The 15,141-nt window shown below is 37.1% G+C and overlaps 1 protein-coding gene across 3 annotated transcripts in view; it reads right to left on the reverse strand.

Annotated features, from left to right (window-relative positions):
- Window positions 1-15,141, reverse strand: part of TULP4 (TUB like protein 4) — a 258,815-nt gene that overhangs the window by 30,898 nt on the left and 212,776 nt on the right. For all 3 annotated transcript variants that reach the window (XM_020986694.2, XM_020986691.2, XM_020986698.2), the window contains 2 exons: window positions 1,962-2,186; window positions 569-803 (listed from right to left, as the gene is read on the reverse strand). In XM_020986694.2, coding sequence (XP_020842353.1) covers window positions 569-803; window positions 1,962-2,186 — 460 coding nt within the window. The remainder of the gene's footprint in view (window positions 1-568; window positions 804-1,961; window positions 2,187-15,141) is intronic.

A 15,141-nucleotide genomic window follows, 5' to 3' on the forward strand; every position in this document is an offset into this window, starting at 1 on the left:
ACAAATGAATGAATGAACAACAACTAATTTTGAAAACTAATTTTCTCCAATTAGGTCTCCAACTGAACTTTCAAAATTATAGAGTGTATAAAGAATCTGAAAATCAAGTTTACAAGGAAAATGATATTAAACCATTGGAGCCAAACCTTGGCAATAATTCTAGAGTAGAACAGCTTTTTACAGATGCTATCAAAGGTAATGCTGAACAGACACAATACTTCCAATAACTGAAATATACTCAAGGGGAATATGAAAATGTAAACCTGATGAAAAAGAGGATATATCAAACTCTAATTTTCTGAAAGTATATACAAAAAAATTCTTGACCATAGACTATGTATTACATTTTGGTGCTATAAATTTTAAAAAAAAAAGTTTAGATTCATAGGCCTGGGAAGAGAAAATGAGAGATTTATGCTCTAGCTTTAAGAATTTTTATAAATAAATACTTTGATATTCTAAACAGGGTAATCTACTATGACCCCATGTTAGAATAGTATTTTCTACAAATATTATATAACTCTTTAAGCTTTCTAATAACACTCTCCCCACAAAAAAGGCATCCCACCTGTTTTGCCATCTGTTTTTGGATCCATGATGACGAATTCTGGTCGAAGTTTGCTAATACGACGCCCTTTCAGGATGGGTACTAATCCACCAAGATATTCCAAGTAGAGTGTATAACAAGGGCCCCCTACTTCTGGATCATCTTCGGTCCGTTTCATGGTACAATGGAGTCTTTCATTACCGGCAGTTGGGTAGCTGACAAAGTCTCTCATGTTGTTGGGGTCTGGGATAGGGGGCTAAAGGTAAGAATAGATGTTACTTTAGTGAAGGGAGATAAAGAAAGAAAATTAAGGTCAAAATAGTTTCTTTTTAAAAGGAAACTCCTTTTTCATTATTGACAAACAACACTGCCATTCCTCCATTTTTGACAAAAAATTCTGATGCTAAGATTTCAAGTACTGGCCAGAAGATAAGCATCAATTGTGCTGAGATGGCAAAAGATAAAAAACTGTATTTCAAAATCTTTATAGAATACCAGTCTGCAACATAACTTAACACATTCAATCATGCACTTCAATTTCTTTGGGGAAGGTAAGTGGTAGGATAAGACAGTGGCAGCTATGTTATGAATGTTAACTTGGACATATGACCTGAAAGGGACAACATCGAAAAGGGTGTTCGATTTTTCATCAGGAGTTTAAATACCAGTTCTTGTTCTTTCTTTTTTTCTCAGGTGACAAGTAATTCTTTTCTCTCCCTTACACTCCTACAAACCCCAATCAAACGATTAAAAAAAGGAAAAATAAAATCCTCCTAACAAATCAGCACAGATGAAACATTCCCCTATTGGCCATGCATGTCTGAATCTTCATTTTAAGGACATCAGCCTTCTTAAAGGCGATGGGGAGCATGTTTCAACCTAGGTCCTTGCACTGAGCAAAGTTCTAGTTCTTCTACTTTCTAGTTGAGTCCTTTGCTGGGTCTCTGTTTCCTCTTCTATAAAACAAGGATACCACTTATACTTCCTACTTCACCATCTGATCCTCACAACAACCATGTGAGGAAGATGCTCTTATTATCCTCATTTTAAAGATGAGGAACTTGAGACATAGAGAGGTTAAACAACTTTCCCAGGGGCACAGATATTAAGTGCAGGATTTGAACTCAGGTTTTCTTGATGCCAAGTACAGCAGTATATCCACTGTGCAACCTAGCTGCTTCATGAGAAATAAGGATTAACACTGATATTAAATGTAGCAAGCAGGAAAATACAATAGGACTTTGCCCCCACTTGCCATTTTAATTTGCTCTTTAGCCAGCATCAGTAGGTGGGTCTACTTTCTTTGATCCATCAGCTGTCTCTCCCCTTTATTAGCATGCCTTTTGGAAGGGGTGTGGAGGAGAGGGAACAAGATATGTAAGTCAAGAGGAGTGAGGCGTTAAGTTCACTTTACCTTAATTGTTGGAATGAAGGCAGTAGTGAGGTATGAGCACAGCCTTGGTGGCAGGGTTAACTTGCTGATATCCTTGTCATCCCTAATGGAGCTGGCAATAGCCTGCTGGCACAAGAGCTGAAGACTAGAGACCCGGTGTTCTACACGAACCACATACAAGGCAGGTCCAGATGCCATAAGTAGGCGTGAGTCCCGGTGGCCCCAACAAATTGAGATTATGGGACGCTGTAAAAAGAGAATATTATAAAAGTTCACTATTTTCATTAAGTGGGAGGGTCAGGTTCCCAAACCTTTTCACAAAACCTATTAAACCAATAATGTATCTGAACTGTATATTTAGAATGCTAAATTTGGTTCCCAAGAATATCTATTCTTTGACAACAATGCACAGGGAAATACCTGCTCCTTGAGAGTAGGAATTATGAGATTTAAAACTTCTGTATACCCAGTGCCTAGCACATAGCAGGTACATATGTGTGTATACGTACATGTACAGAATTAAACTGTACAACAGTTTACAGCAAAAGTAGGGTCACCATAGCTTCACAGTACTAGCTTCTGTTGCCTGGGGAAGAAGCTGTGTGAGGGCAAGGCAAGGTAGTGAGGTACTGAAAAAAAATAAAAATTTTCTTTCTTTTTACTGTAATGGATTACTATAGTAGGAAAAGGTCAAGGGGAAAGCTTGGGGAAGGAGAGGAGGAAGAAGAGTTTGGAGCAATTTCTAATGCTTCACTTTCTATCTTCTGTTTCCCCTTCTTCACAACTACTGACAATGTGGCCATAGATGGTGTACTGACAAGACAGGGTGTTGAAAGTGAAATCTGTGGTTCCTACATAAATCAAGATTGCTTCTCTTGAGAAAATCCTAAGCTTGAAGCTGCTATTTGATAAGATTAGTAATGGGAAGAAAATACAGGATAATTTATTAATTCTCATCCCAGCATATGGAGTTTCAACTAATGCCTTGAGGGGTTTCAAAGATCAGAAGCTGGGCACCACGTATTTTATTTTTTAAAATAAGTTTTTATTGATATCTTTTGATTTTTCACATCACCATAATTTCCTCTAGTATACTTCCCACTCCTCCTCTTAGGCAGTCATCCCATAAATGAGAAATTTTAAAGACAAAAAGAGGAAAAATCACCATAACTGCTAAACATATCCAAAAAAAACCCAAACAAAAAACTACGTGCAACGAACAATGCTTATCAAAAGGATAGGATGAGATTGTTTTCTTATACTTTTCTTTCCAGTCATGCTTGTTCTTTATAATTCTGAAATACTGACTATTGATTTCCTTTCATGGTTTTCTTTTTTTGTTTGTTTACATAACTGTAGTCACTGTGTATATTGTTTTCTTGGCTCTGCTTAATTAACTCTGTAATCAGTTCACGTAGAGATTTTTACGCATATTTATCATATGCATAATTTCTTACAAATACAAATGACTGTTAGAATTATTCAAAAACAGTGAGGGGTACTGAAATCTCATGCAACTATTGGATTACTGCCCATGTCTTCTTAAGAGTTCTGTTATTTTTCTTTTATGAATTTAGATACTGACTTTAAATAAGTTTAATATTGATTTCGGTTTCCTATGGTTCCTTTAAATACAACGTAGTTTCCTTGTTAATCCATTTTTATGTTGTGAATGTTCATTTTTGGTTCAGTAATTTGATTGCAACTATTGCTTTTTTTTTGACTAACCTGATGCATAGTAAATATATTTTTTCCTGGCCTTTAATTATTTTGTGATTAACTTTGTTTTTAGATGTGTTTCTTAGACTTAATCCATTTCACATTTGAGTTATGAGAATTAGGTTTATTTACTCTGTGTGTGTGTGTGTGTGGTGTCTCCCTCTCTCTCTCTCTCTCTCTCTCTCTCTCACACACACACACACACACACACACACACACACACACACACACACGTTTTCTCCTCTTTCTCTGCAAACATAATACTTTTTGTCTTTAGTTGTTTGGGTCTTTAAAACAACCTCATTCCCATTACTTCTCTCCATACTCCCAAGGTGCCCCCTCCCCATTTTTTACCTTTTCCCCTACTTCTGCTTGCCTTGTTAGTTTCTTTTTTTTGCTTTTATGTATTTATTTTATTCATCCTCCCTCTTTTTCCCTCTGTTAAATAGTCAAGTAAAATTTCCCTTCCTCTCCTGCCCTTTAACTTATTTAAACTTTTGCAATTTCATTCTCTAGGAGAATGGGAGGGGAGGCAAAAAGAGAGACTGAAACAAGGAAACTTTCGTTTCAGTGGTGGGAGGGAATTGTTCAGTCATTTCAATCATTTCCAACTCTTCATGGTCCCATTTAGCTTCCTTGGCAAAGATACTGGAGTATTTTGCCATTTCCTTCTCCAGCTCATTTTACAGATGAGGAAAGTAAGGCAAAGAAGGTTAAGTGACTTACTCAGGGTCCCACAGCTAGTAAGTGTCTGAGGCCATATTTGAACTCAGCTCCTCCCGACTCTAGGGCTTTATCCACTGGGCCACCTAGTTGTCCCTATCTTTTTCTGTTTCTTTGGAGAGACTTGCCACTGTGGATTCAAGTTTTTCTCTTCTGTCAGTTATTTCTGTTGCTAAGGTCGTAAATTCTGCTTTCAACATCCTTATTTCGTTTTTAAACCATTCATGAACATCTTGTTCCATGACAGCTTGGGAATTCATAGGGTCCTCTGCTTCATCATGTGTTAATTCATTTTCCTTTGTGTTGCAATATTTATTCATTGATGACTGTACTCTTTTAGCTTATCTGGAAGTTAATGTTGTTCTGTTATTAATATATTCTCTGTTAATCTGCTTATAAACAAAGTCTTTAATTGAGTTTTCTTCCTCCTGAGATCTTTGGCAATTTTTGTCATTTTTCTTTATTATCCTCTTTTGCTCACTTTTTGATTCCTTCCTCTCTGATGGCAGTTTCCCTTGATACTGGATCTCAACATCTCCTTCCAAGCTGGGCAACTCAGATTTCATCAGCCTCAGTCTCTGCCCCAAATAACTTTTGCAGGAATAGAACTGGCCCCACACGAATGCTGGGTTCTTTCTATTAAGTTTAGTGGAGTGCCAAACTGTCCTGTTTCAGTTCTCAATGTTCCTCAGTTCTTTGACCAAGTACTTTCAAGTTAAGAATGCTGCCTTTGCTGCTGTCACAGTACAAATGAGTTTCTGCTTTTAAATTTTCCCCAGCACTTATGCTCTGTTGTAAGCCATGTGCAGGCTCTTGAAGTCCACTGGGTTTTTACATCATTTGAATATCTTGGTGGTCTAGATCACTAAGACAGCTAAAATAGTTTCATTTCTTGTGCATAATTTCTACCTTGTAGAAATCGGGGAGGTCACGAGGATCACAGAAGATGTCTAGTCTTCTATCCTAATGGTCACATGGCTCTGAACATGCACCATACATTTTATATTTGTAAGGGGGGTGGCCCTCAACTGAGTCCATAAATTATTCCATCTTTCCTAAAATAAGTGACAAGATGTTATATTCCAATACCTTTGTTAGTTAAGACTAAGTAAGCAGAGGTATGAACTAGCTGTAAACAAAAAGTAGGCACCAATCAATAATTATGTTTTCACCTAAGCTTGAAAAATCCTTAAAAACTTCAAAGCCATTATTAGATGAAGTGAAATGAAATCACAAAGAAAGTGTTTTCAGCTTCACTAAGGAAACTTAGTCATGTCCTAAGTATCTTATAAAATAAAGTGTGTTCAGCTTGACTAAGGAAACTTAAGTAATGCCCTGAATGTCTTTTATAAAACAAATAAATAAACAAAATAAATGGATACATATGTGAATGGATAAATAAATAAAATAGTAAAGCACTTCAGAACCCAAAGGTCCTGTCAAACTTCTGAGAAGAAAACAGTTGGGAGTGAGGGGGAGAGAAGAATCCTGGCCTTGACCTTCATCTCCTCTCCTCTTCTCCCTTGACCACAACAGAGTCTTGTGAATTATACAGAGCCTGGGATTTTGGACTTTCCATCAACATCCTACCCCTAGAATCATCCCTAGAACAGGTTACTGTGTTTGTGTTGAGAGCCAAGGACAAACTAGACACAATGAAAGAGATTAGAAGAATCTCAAAAGAGAAGACATACTAAGCTAAAAGGAACTTTATTAGTATCCCACAAAGGAGAAAAAAGGACTGTCAACAACCAGCAGCTGTGAGTTACCTCTGTGTGACATGGGCTCTTTAAGCTTGGGTCCATTTCCCCCAGGATTCTCTAGGTACTTGTGGGAGATTATACCACAAACATTTGGGGTGGGGGTTGCTATTTTGTGACAACTGTTCTTACCACAACTTCTAAGTATACCTCTTCCTAAAATGTAATTAAATTTGGCTGACTAATTGATATCAATTGATAATCAAGAGAAAAAGTACACTTGTAGGGGCTCATAAATTACAGTATTCAGTAACTGCCCTAGAATCCCTTAGGGTTACTCCAAGAGCACTGAGATTGGGTAATATACCAGCCATGCTCTTAGGCCTTAGTCTGTCATCAAAAATGGGCACTGAGTGGTACCAGAGCATGTGATACATCTGAATGATGGATAAGGACTGCATGCTCTATAACACTTCTATGGTAAATAACAGATAAAGTATAAGAATGAACATGTTGTCCCCAAAGAGTTCCCTGTACAAGCTAATCCTGCTAGCAACTTACAAATAAAATGTAAAATTTAATAAAATAGCATCTTTCTCTTTCACTACATAAATTATTAGATAGCCTTTCAGTTTTCTAATTCATAAATGGACAACATCAACCTGTGAAGTTTCCAACATGGAAACTCTGGAACAGCACAATTTGCTGTAGGATATAATACGTGATAAATCTGTCTTCAAGCTTACTTAAGACTACCAATTTCTGAATTATCCCCTCCAAAAAAAAAAAAACAAGCAACCCCCCCCCCCAAACCCAACCAATAACCACCTTATAAGGAAAATTTAACCTTCATGAAGGGTCATGGAGGAAGTTTAATTAGACAGAAGGCCTGGGAGCGATTCTGTTATGACTCATGATCTCAACAATAGAAAGAGAAGGGAAGAGGATTACACTGGAAGGGAAGGGAAAAGAATGTTAGGGAAAATTACCTCAATCTGGGTGCTCGAGTATAAGTCTCTCCTATGAACAAGGAGGAGGAGGAGGAGGAGGTGGGGGGGGGACAGCTGACACCTGACCCTTATTCTCATCAGAACTGGTCAAAGGAAGGGAACACACACAAATTCTCTCTGTCTCTGTCTCTCTCTCTCTCTCTCTCTCACACACACACACACACACACACACACACACACACACACACAGAGTTGGGTACAGAAACACATTTCACTCAAAAGGGAAATAGGAGGCAAGAGGGAGAAAGTAAAAGAGAAACTAGAGCAAAGGTAGATTGAGGGATTAAATCCTACCTAAAATAAATTCTAAATAAAGATGCATGAAAATGTTTATAGCTCTTTTTGAGGTGACAAGGAATAGGAATATGAGGGGAGTGTCTATAAATTAGGGATTAGCAGAAGAAATTATATATAAATGTGGAATACTATTGAGCTATAAAAAATGATGAAGGGAATGATTTTAGAGAACCCTGGGAAGACTAATAAGAACTGATTCAGAGTGAAGTGAACAGGACCGGAACAATTTATACGATGACAACAATATGATAATGACAAATAACTCTGAAACAATTAGGAACTCTGACTAGCACAATGACCAACCATGATACCAAAGGACTAATGATAAAACATGATACCCAGCTACGTGCTAGACATCTACACTATGATCTACCATTAACATCTTAAACTCAACATGTCCACACTGGAACATATTGACTTCTTTCCCAAATTCACTGTTATCCAAACTTCCCTGGTTCTACTGAGGGCAACATCATCATTCTAGTAATACAAACGCATAACCTGAGTCACCCTGGACATACCACTCTTCTTCACCCGAATATCCAATCCACTGATAGGTCCTGTCACTTCTACCTCTGCAGTACCTGCTCTACATAACTCCTATCTCTTTATTCATACTACTTCAGGACCTCCTTAATTTTTGCATGGACAACTGCAATAGCTGAATAATTGACAATTATTTTTCACACACCTGCCAAAATAATCTTAACGTACAGGTCTGACCATACCTTCATTGGCTCAAGAATCTTCAGTGTCTTGCTAAATAAAACAAATTTCTAAACTTCACTTTTAAAGCCCTTTACTATCTGTCTCCAGCCTATTTTTCTAGTTCTATTTCCCATTAATATGCCGTTTTACATATATTCTATCCTGGTCAAACTGGCCTTCTGTCTATTCCCTGAACTTTATGTTCCATTTTCTATCTTCATGTTTTTGTATAGACAGTTCCTCATCCCTGGAATTCATTCCCTCCTCAGCTCCCCCTCTTAAAATCCTTAGCACTGGGGGAGTGAGAGGAAGTTGGGATTATCTTAGTAAATGTAGAAAGTAAACTCCTTGAGAGAGCTTATTTAATTTTATCTCTTCATCCATAGGGCCTCACATGCTTTGTATACAGTTGTTTAACGAGTACTTATTGAAGTGAGTGGAAAAGAATTTAGCCTGAAGAAATGAAGACTGTAATAACTCAATAACAGTTTTAAAGAAATAACTATAGAGAGTAGAGATTCTTAGCTTTTTTTTTGGTCACAGACCTTTTGGGAAGTATAGGAAAGCTATGGACTACTTCTCACAATGGTGTTTTAAATGCATACAATAAAAACATATAGGATTAAAAAGTTAGCTTTCAGGGGCAGCTAGGTGGCACAGTGGATAGAGCACCAGCCCTGAAGTCAGGAGGACCTCAGTTCAAATCCAGCCTCAGACCAAACATTTGACACTTACTAGCTGTGTGACTGGACAAGTCACTTAACCCCAATTGCCTAAAAATTTTTTTAAAAAGTTAGCTTTCAGTTTTCCCCCATCTCTACATTTAGTTATTTGCACACAATGAGTAAGCATCAAATAACAGAAAAATTTTAACCTGGGCTCTTTTGACTCTAGAGTTAGTTCTATTTCCACTGTACCAGGCCCCTCTAAAACAAAGTACTGAAAAATTTATATTAGATTAATTTGGGGCACCTAATTGCCCGTTTATGCAGGGAAATGTACTGGGGCAAGGGAAACATGCTAATTTAATTTGTTGCTCTTGGGAATGAATCTCTATGGAAAAAGACAAGAGCAAAAGAAATGGTGAAGAGAGAACATTTTCCCTAATTCTTTATAATTATAAGGAAGAACTTCCAGTTAGTTAAGATTTTTGTCTCTAAAAGTTTCTGAAAATTCAACACTAATAAACAAATTATTATCCTGTCTTAGGCAAAGGGAACACAGATTTAGAGATAGTTCCACTTTATTTTACAGATGGAAAAGTTGAGGCCCAGCAGGAAAGTGGCTTGCCCAAGGTCATGTGGCCAGAGAGCATCAGATGAAGAATTTGAACGCAGGTCTTCCTGAGAGTAAGCAGTCTATCTACTACCCACTATCTTAGTGGCCACCTTAGAGAGGGGTTCATATAAAATCTCTTTTAATTTTATGATTCCATTCTGAAATCTGTTGTATGATAGGCCACCTCAATGTTTTTCATTATACTTACATTTTATGGTTGTTTAGTTTTCTTGTGCTATCCATTTGCTACCCAATCTGACTCTCTTATATTATCTTTTTATTAGCAAAATATGGAACTCACAATTTGATAAGAGTTCTCATTACACTGTGTGCTCCTGGGTTCAAAACAAGGACATGAGTTGCATTAACCATTATTTTATCATATCAGGACTGCAGACAGCATCCAGGAGACTAGAACAAAGTCTACTATTTCACTTTTTAATGCCCCTGGTTACTCAAACACCCAGGATCAACAATTAAGAGTACTTACTAGTCAACTGCTAGCTCATCATTAAGCTTAATCCAAACTCAGTGTCTTCCAGAAATTCTCCACCTAGTAAAATTAACATTTGCTTAAAAGGATAAGTACCAACTACTCAATTTCCATAAACTCCATAATAAGGGATTAGTGTTTCTGTTTGGACAGCTGCTGCCTGATACAAAAAATTCACCCATAAATTTTGGAATACACTCTTCCTCAAATCACACTAAGTTTCTATTTTCAGAACTGATACTTGAAACACCCAAGCCTATTTGTGGCCGGATAAGATCACATTAAAAACATATTGAAAACATATACTCAATGCAAGAAAAAAAAAACAAACTTACAAGATGAACTACATTTTAGTGAGTGTACTAATTGGACTTTATATAATTTTTCCTATTTTTAAAAGGACCTGTGGAAATAATGAGACATCTTATAAAGCAAGAGACAGAACTCACTGTTTTCATTAATAGTTTAGGGTGGAAGAGAGTTTATGTTTCAATAGAGATGTCAAAATACTTTCAAGGGGCTCCTAGACAGTTTTATTATTCTTCAAGATTTTTAGATTTAGACAATTAAATGGACTGAGCATCACCTTGATACAAGTTACTTGCATAGCTAGGGATCTGAAGCTTATCAGTAATGTAAGCTATCAGAGTTATGAAATGGCATTAGATATAAAATATTAATAGCATGACCTTAGTTGAATAAATACAATGTTACCTGATGTTCATCAATATCGACAGTGTCACCAGTATTAAAATGCTTATAGCAAAAAAGATAATCTTCAAGATTCACATATGATGGAGGGAGAGCATATTAGGCATGGGGGAAAGCAAGTGAAAATGTCTAGAGATGACAGCTGAGTGGAAGATGGCCTGGACTGGGAAGAGACTTGTTTTCCTATTTTTTTCTAAGTCCCATGCTCAATTGAGTGATTTGCTCTTTTCTTTTTCTTTTGTTAATGACTGTTTTTAGAGATATAGATTGTCCTCTAAGGTAGAGGCATGGCTTAGAATCACATTAAAATATAACTGAGAAATATTTAACAAAATGTAAATAAAATATAATTTGTGGTTTTCTAAGTCAATGGAGAGCTCATGGGGATCTGTCTCTCTCTGAGTTTGATACCACCACTCGAAGAACAGCTTCGGCTGTTGCCCACGTGTTCTGGCACACTATATCACTATTGTAATTTTATTTCATGAACTTTTCTAGTGTTTCTAAGATTTGTTTCTCAACCCATTGATTCTTTAGGCTTGTTATTTCATCCCAAATTAATTCTTTCTTTGAAGATTTTTTACTATTTTTTTATGCCCTGGGAAGTACTTAAACTTTTTCTTTTTCCACTCAGTAATCACCAGAGATCTATCATATCTAATAATATCTAAGAAGTTCCACTTCAGTCCTTAACTTCTTTCTAATCCTTTTGTTAAATTTATCTGTCTGAAAGGGATAAACTGAGATCAGTTTCACTGTTTGCTTTTCTCCCCCTGAAGTTTAATTAACTTTTCATTTAAGTATACAGATTCTATGTTGTTTGGCGCCTATATATTTGTGGGTGCGTGTATGTATGTATATGTAATATTGATTTGTTATTTGCAGTAGCTTTAAGCATACTGTATTTTCTCTGCTTAATTTGCTTTATCATGCCTATATTTACCAAAGCCTTATCTGAAATCATAACTGCTTCTCACTTTTTTGAGTTTACCAGAAGCACAATAGATTGTACTCTCGTCCCTCATTTAAGTCTCTGAAAATCACATTTCAAGTGTGTTTCTTGTAAACAATGTATTACTGGATACTGCCTTTTAATTCATCCTATAATCATTTTCCATTTCAGGGATAAGTTCATCCCATTCACATCAAGTCATTACTATTAATTTCGCATTTCCCTCCATCTTGCCTTTTTTTTTTAACTTTTCCTTCTCTTTGTCCCCAATGCCCTTTTCACAAGTAAGAAGGTAAAATTGTAGGAGTCTACCTAACCCTTGTATTCTATAAATGAGTATCTGCTTCAGATTTGCTGTCCATCTTCTCTTTGCCTCACCCTGGTCATAGGTTTTTACTCTTATTTACTTTCCTTTTAAACCTCTTCTCACCTTCCACACCCTGAAATCGGAATTTGTTTTGCTTATGAATCCATTACCTATTTTTCCTGGCCTTCCTCTTCCCCGCCCCCATCCTCTCCTATTTCCCTGTTGAGCTTGATGTACTTCTATGCCACAATCCTTGTGTGTCCCTGTGTGAATGTGTGTGTGTGTGTGTGTTCAATTTTCCTTTGTGCAGTTCAGATGAAGGTGAAGTTATAAGAAATGCAGCCTCCACGTCTGAAAACTATTTATCTCCACGCATCCCTACAATATGAGATAGTGATTTTGCACTCCTTCCTCCTCCTTTCCTCTCCATTTAGAACTCCATATATATCATTTCCATTTACTTCTGAGACCATCAAAACAGAACAAAACATCCCCTAGTCCTCAGTCTTTTACCTTTCTCTATGACCCCCTGACTTCATAATCGGCTTTTTAAAATATAATAATTTTCTTACATTTGCTTCTTTTTGTTTAATCTTTTGATTTTGTTTTTAACATTTCTTGTTGTCTCATTCGAGTCACTGTTTTCTGTTTGGCCCATTCTAATTTTTCAGAGCATTCAGTTAATGGATTTTTTCCTAAGATATTAATTCTCCTTGCCATTCTTTCTTCCCCTGCACATTTCATATCTCTTTAATTTCTTCCACGTACTCTTGCAATCCTTGTGGCCATGATAATTTTTTCTATCTGAGGCTATATTTGTATTTGCTGTAAAATTTCTCTCTTCTTCTGGGTTTGCTCTTTGGGTTTCCCTCACTCCAAGGCATTTCTTCATTGTGTTTAGCACTTCTGCTTTCTGATATCTCCTGCCTTACTTTCTGGATTAGTATTTCAGTCAAACTCTGCTCACAAATTCACAAACTGAATTGGAGGACTGCTTAGTCCTAATTTTGGTAGCAAATAATCCCCATCTTCTGCAGGACTTGTCCAGCCTTGTCTCTTGTTGTTTTAGGCTCCCTGCATGCAGCTCAAGTACAAAATGCCTGAATGCTACTTAAGACCCTTTTCTTGCAGGGGACTCTGAGACATTCGTGAGCAGGGTGCTGCTCATAAGACCTTTCTCTTGCTGGGTAATCTGTGGCTGCTCTGGGTGCAGACCTGAGTTGCTTCATACCGTGCCTTTCAACTACCCCGGCTTGTCTCTATTCAGAGCTTCTCCAGGATCCTGGCAGTCTTTTTGTGCAGTCCTGGATGGAGTGGAATTTTAAATTATTTTTCTTTAGTTTTTATCACTGTTTACTCTTGCATTTTTAGAGCTTTATCAGGTTGTTTGTGGGGGATCTGGGGTCCTTTAGATCCTAATGCACCTCTGTCTTTCTACCCTTCATTATTTCTCATCTGGTTGACTACCACAGACCTCTAATTGGTCTTTGCTTTAGGTCTCCCCTGTCTCCAAACCATTTGCCAAATAGTCAACAAGGGAAATTTCCCTAAAGAGAAAATCTGATGTCACTCACTTGCTCAATAAACTCAAATGGCTTCCTATTTTCTCTAGCATCAAATATGAACTCTTCTTCTGTTTTGCACTTAGTGCTCTTCACAACCTGGCCCCTTCTGAACTTTCCAGTTTTTTTACACTTTATTGTTGTCCTACCACCCATCTCTACTCTTACATAGACTGTTATGCACACAGGACATTCCATCTCCCATCTCCACGCCTTTGCATTTGGCTTCCCCCCCTCATATGAAACACACTCCCTACTCAACGCCACCCCAACACCTCTCCCTGGTCTCCTCTAACACTCAACTTAAGTGCCAGTTTCTCCATGGTGCCTTTCTTGGTCCACTAAGATGCTAGTTCCCTCCCTCCCTCCCATAAGCTCTTGTATTACCTTTTATATATACACGTTGTTTCTCATATTAGGATGTAAATTCCCTCAGAACAGGGACACTGATGAGACTGCTACAGGCAGCTAACTATAGAAAGTTTAGCTCTTATAGCTTCATCAAAAGTTAGAGAGCACCACTAACGGTTTTCTTTGTTGTTTTAAGCTGTAGTGGTATGAAATTCTTCTTAACCTTCCAAGTAGCTTGCTGGCTTTTTTATTCAGTTCTCTCCTGTACTGTTCTGGTAGGACATGTGACATTTTCCCACATTCTGTGTTAAAGAAGAAAATAAAACACCATATGTAGAGTTTGCCTGCACTAGAAAGGTATCTGAATGTAATAAGCTTGTTGCTGATCCACAGAGTTACATTACGAACACCAGATTGTCCTCCTGCACGCATACTTCAAAAATGGAATTCATTTTATTCTGAGTAGCTCAGGTCAGAATTAGAAGCAACAATAGAAGCTAAAAGGGGGCAAATTTCCAAGAGCTAGATTTGTTTCAGATAGGAAAATAGTGAGTACCCTGTCACTTGAGTTTAAGCAAAGATTGTATGATCTCTATTCATCGCTGCCCTCCCCTCCCCACCCAATTGGGAATGTTAGGGAAGGAATTTCTACACTGTTGGAGGGACGTTGGATGGACAATTTAGGGCTACTTTCTAACTCTGGGATTCTCTGAGTTATCACTGTGGAGTATTGATAAAGGTACTGAATTAGGAATTAGGATATTTTGTTTCTAAGATTCGTATCTGACAATAACCAGTCATTTGCCCTTGAACAAGTCATTTTTACCTATCAGGCCTTCAGTTTTCTCACCTATAAAATTAGTGGACTCAATCAGAGGATAATTCCAAATTCCATCCAGCTCTTCAGGTCTATGATTCTGCATTTTCTTTGATCTTTACAAATATCTATAGCTTCTTGTAGTCTTTCCCATATAATCCAAAATAAATTTTGTAACCAACTTCTAGATCCTTTCTTGTCTCCTATTTCATAATGCATAGAAATTACTGAAGACTAGGCAAAGTGAAGTGAGCAAAAGCAGGAGAACATTGTACATAGTAACAGCAATATTGTAAGAATGATCAACTGTATATGACTTAGCTACTCAGATCAAGACAATGACTGAAGACAATTCCAAAGGACCCATGACGAAAAATGCTATTTACCTCCAGAGACAGAAGCAATGAACTCTGAATGCAGATAGAAGCATACTTTTTTTTTACTTTATTTTATTTTTTTGTCTGTGTTTTCTTTTACAATATGGCTAATATGGAAATATGTTTTACATGACTTTACATGTATATCTGATATCAAATTGCTTGCCTTCCTGAGAGGGGAGAAAGAGAATTTGGA

This window comes from Phascolarctos cinereus, unplaced genomic scaffold (genome assembly GCF_003287225.1).
Source record: "Phascolarctos cinereus isolate Bilbo 61053 unplaced genomic scaffold, phaCin_HiC Scaffold_5;HRSCAF=322, whole genome shotgun sequence".
In the NCBI taxonomy this organism is placed as follows: domain Eukaryota; kingdom Metazoa; phylum Chordata; class Mammalia; order Diprotodontia; family Phascolarctidae; genus Phascolarctos; species Phascolarctos cinereus.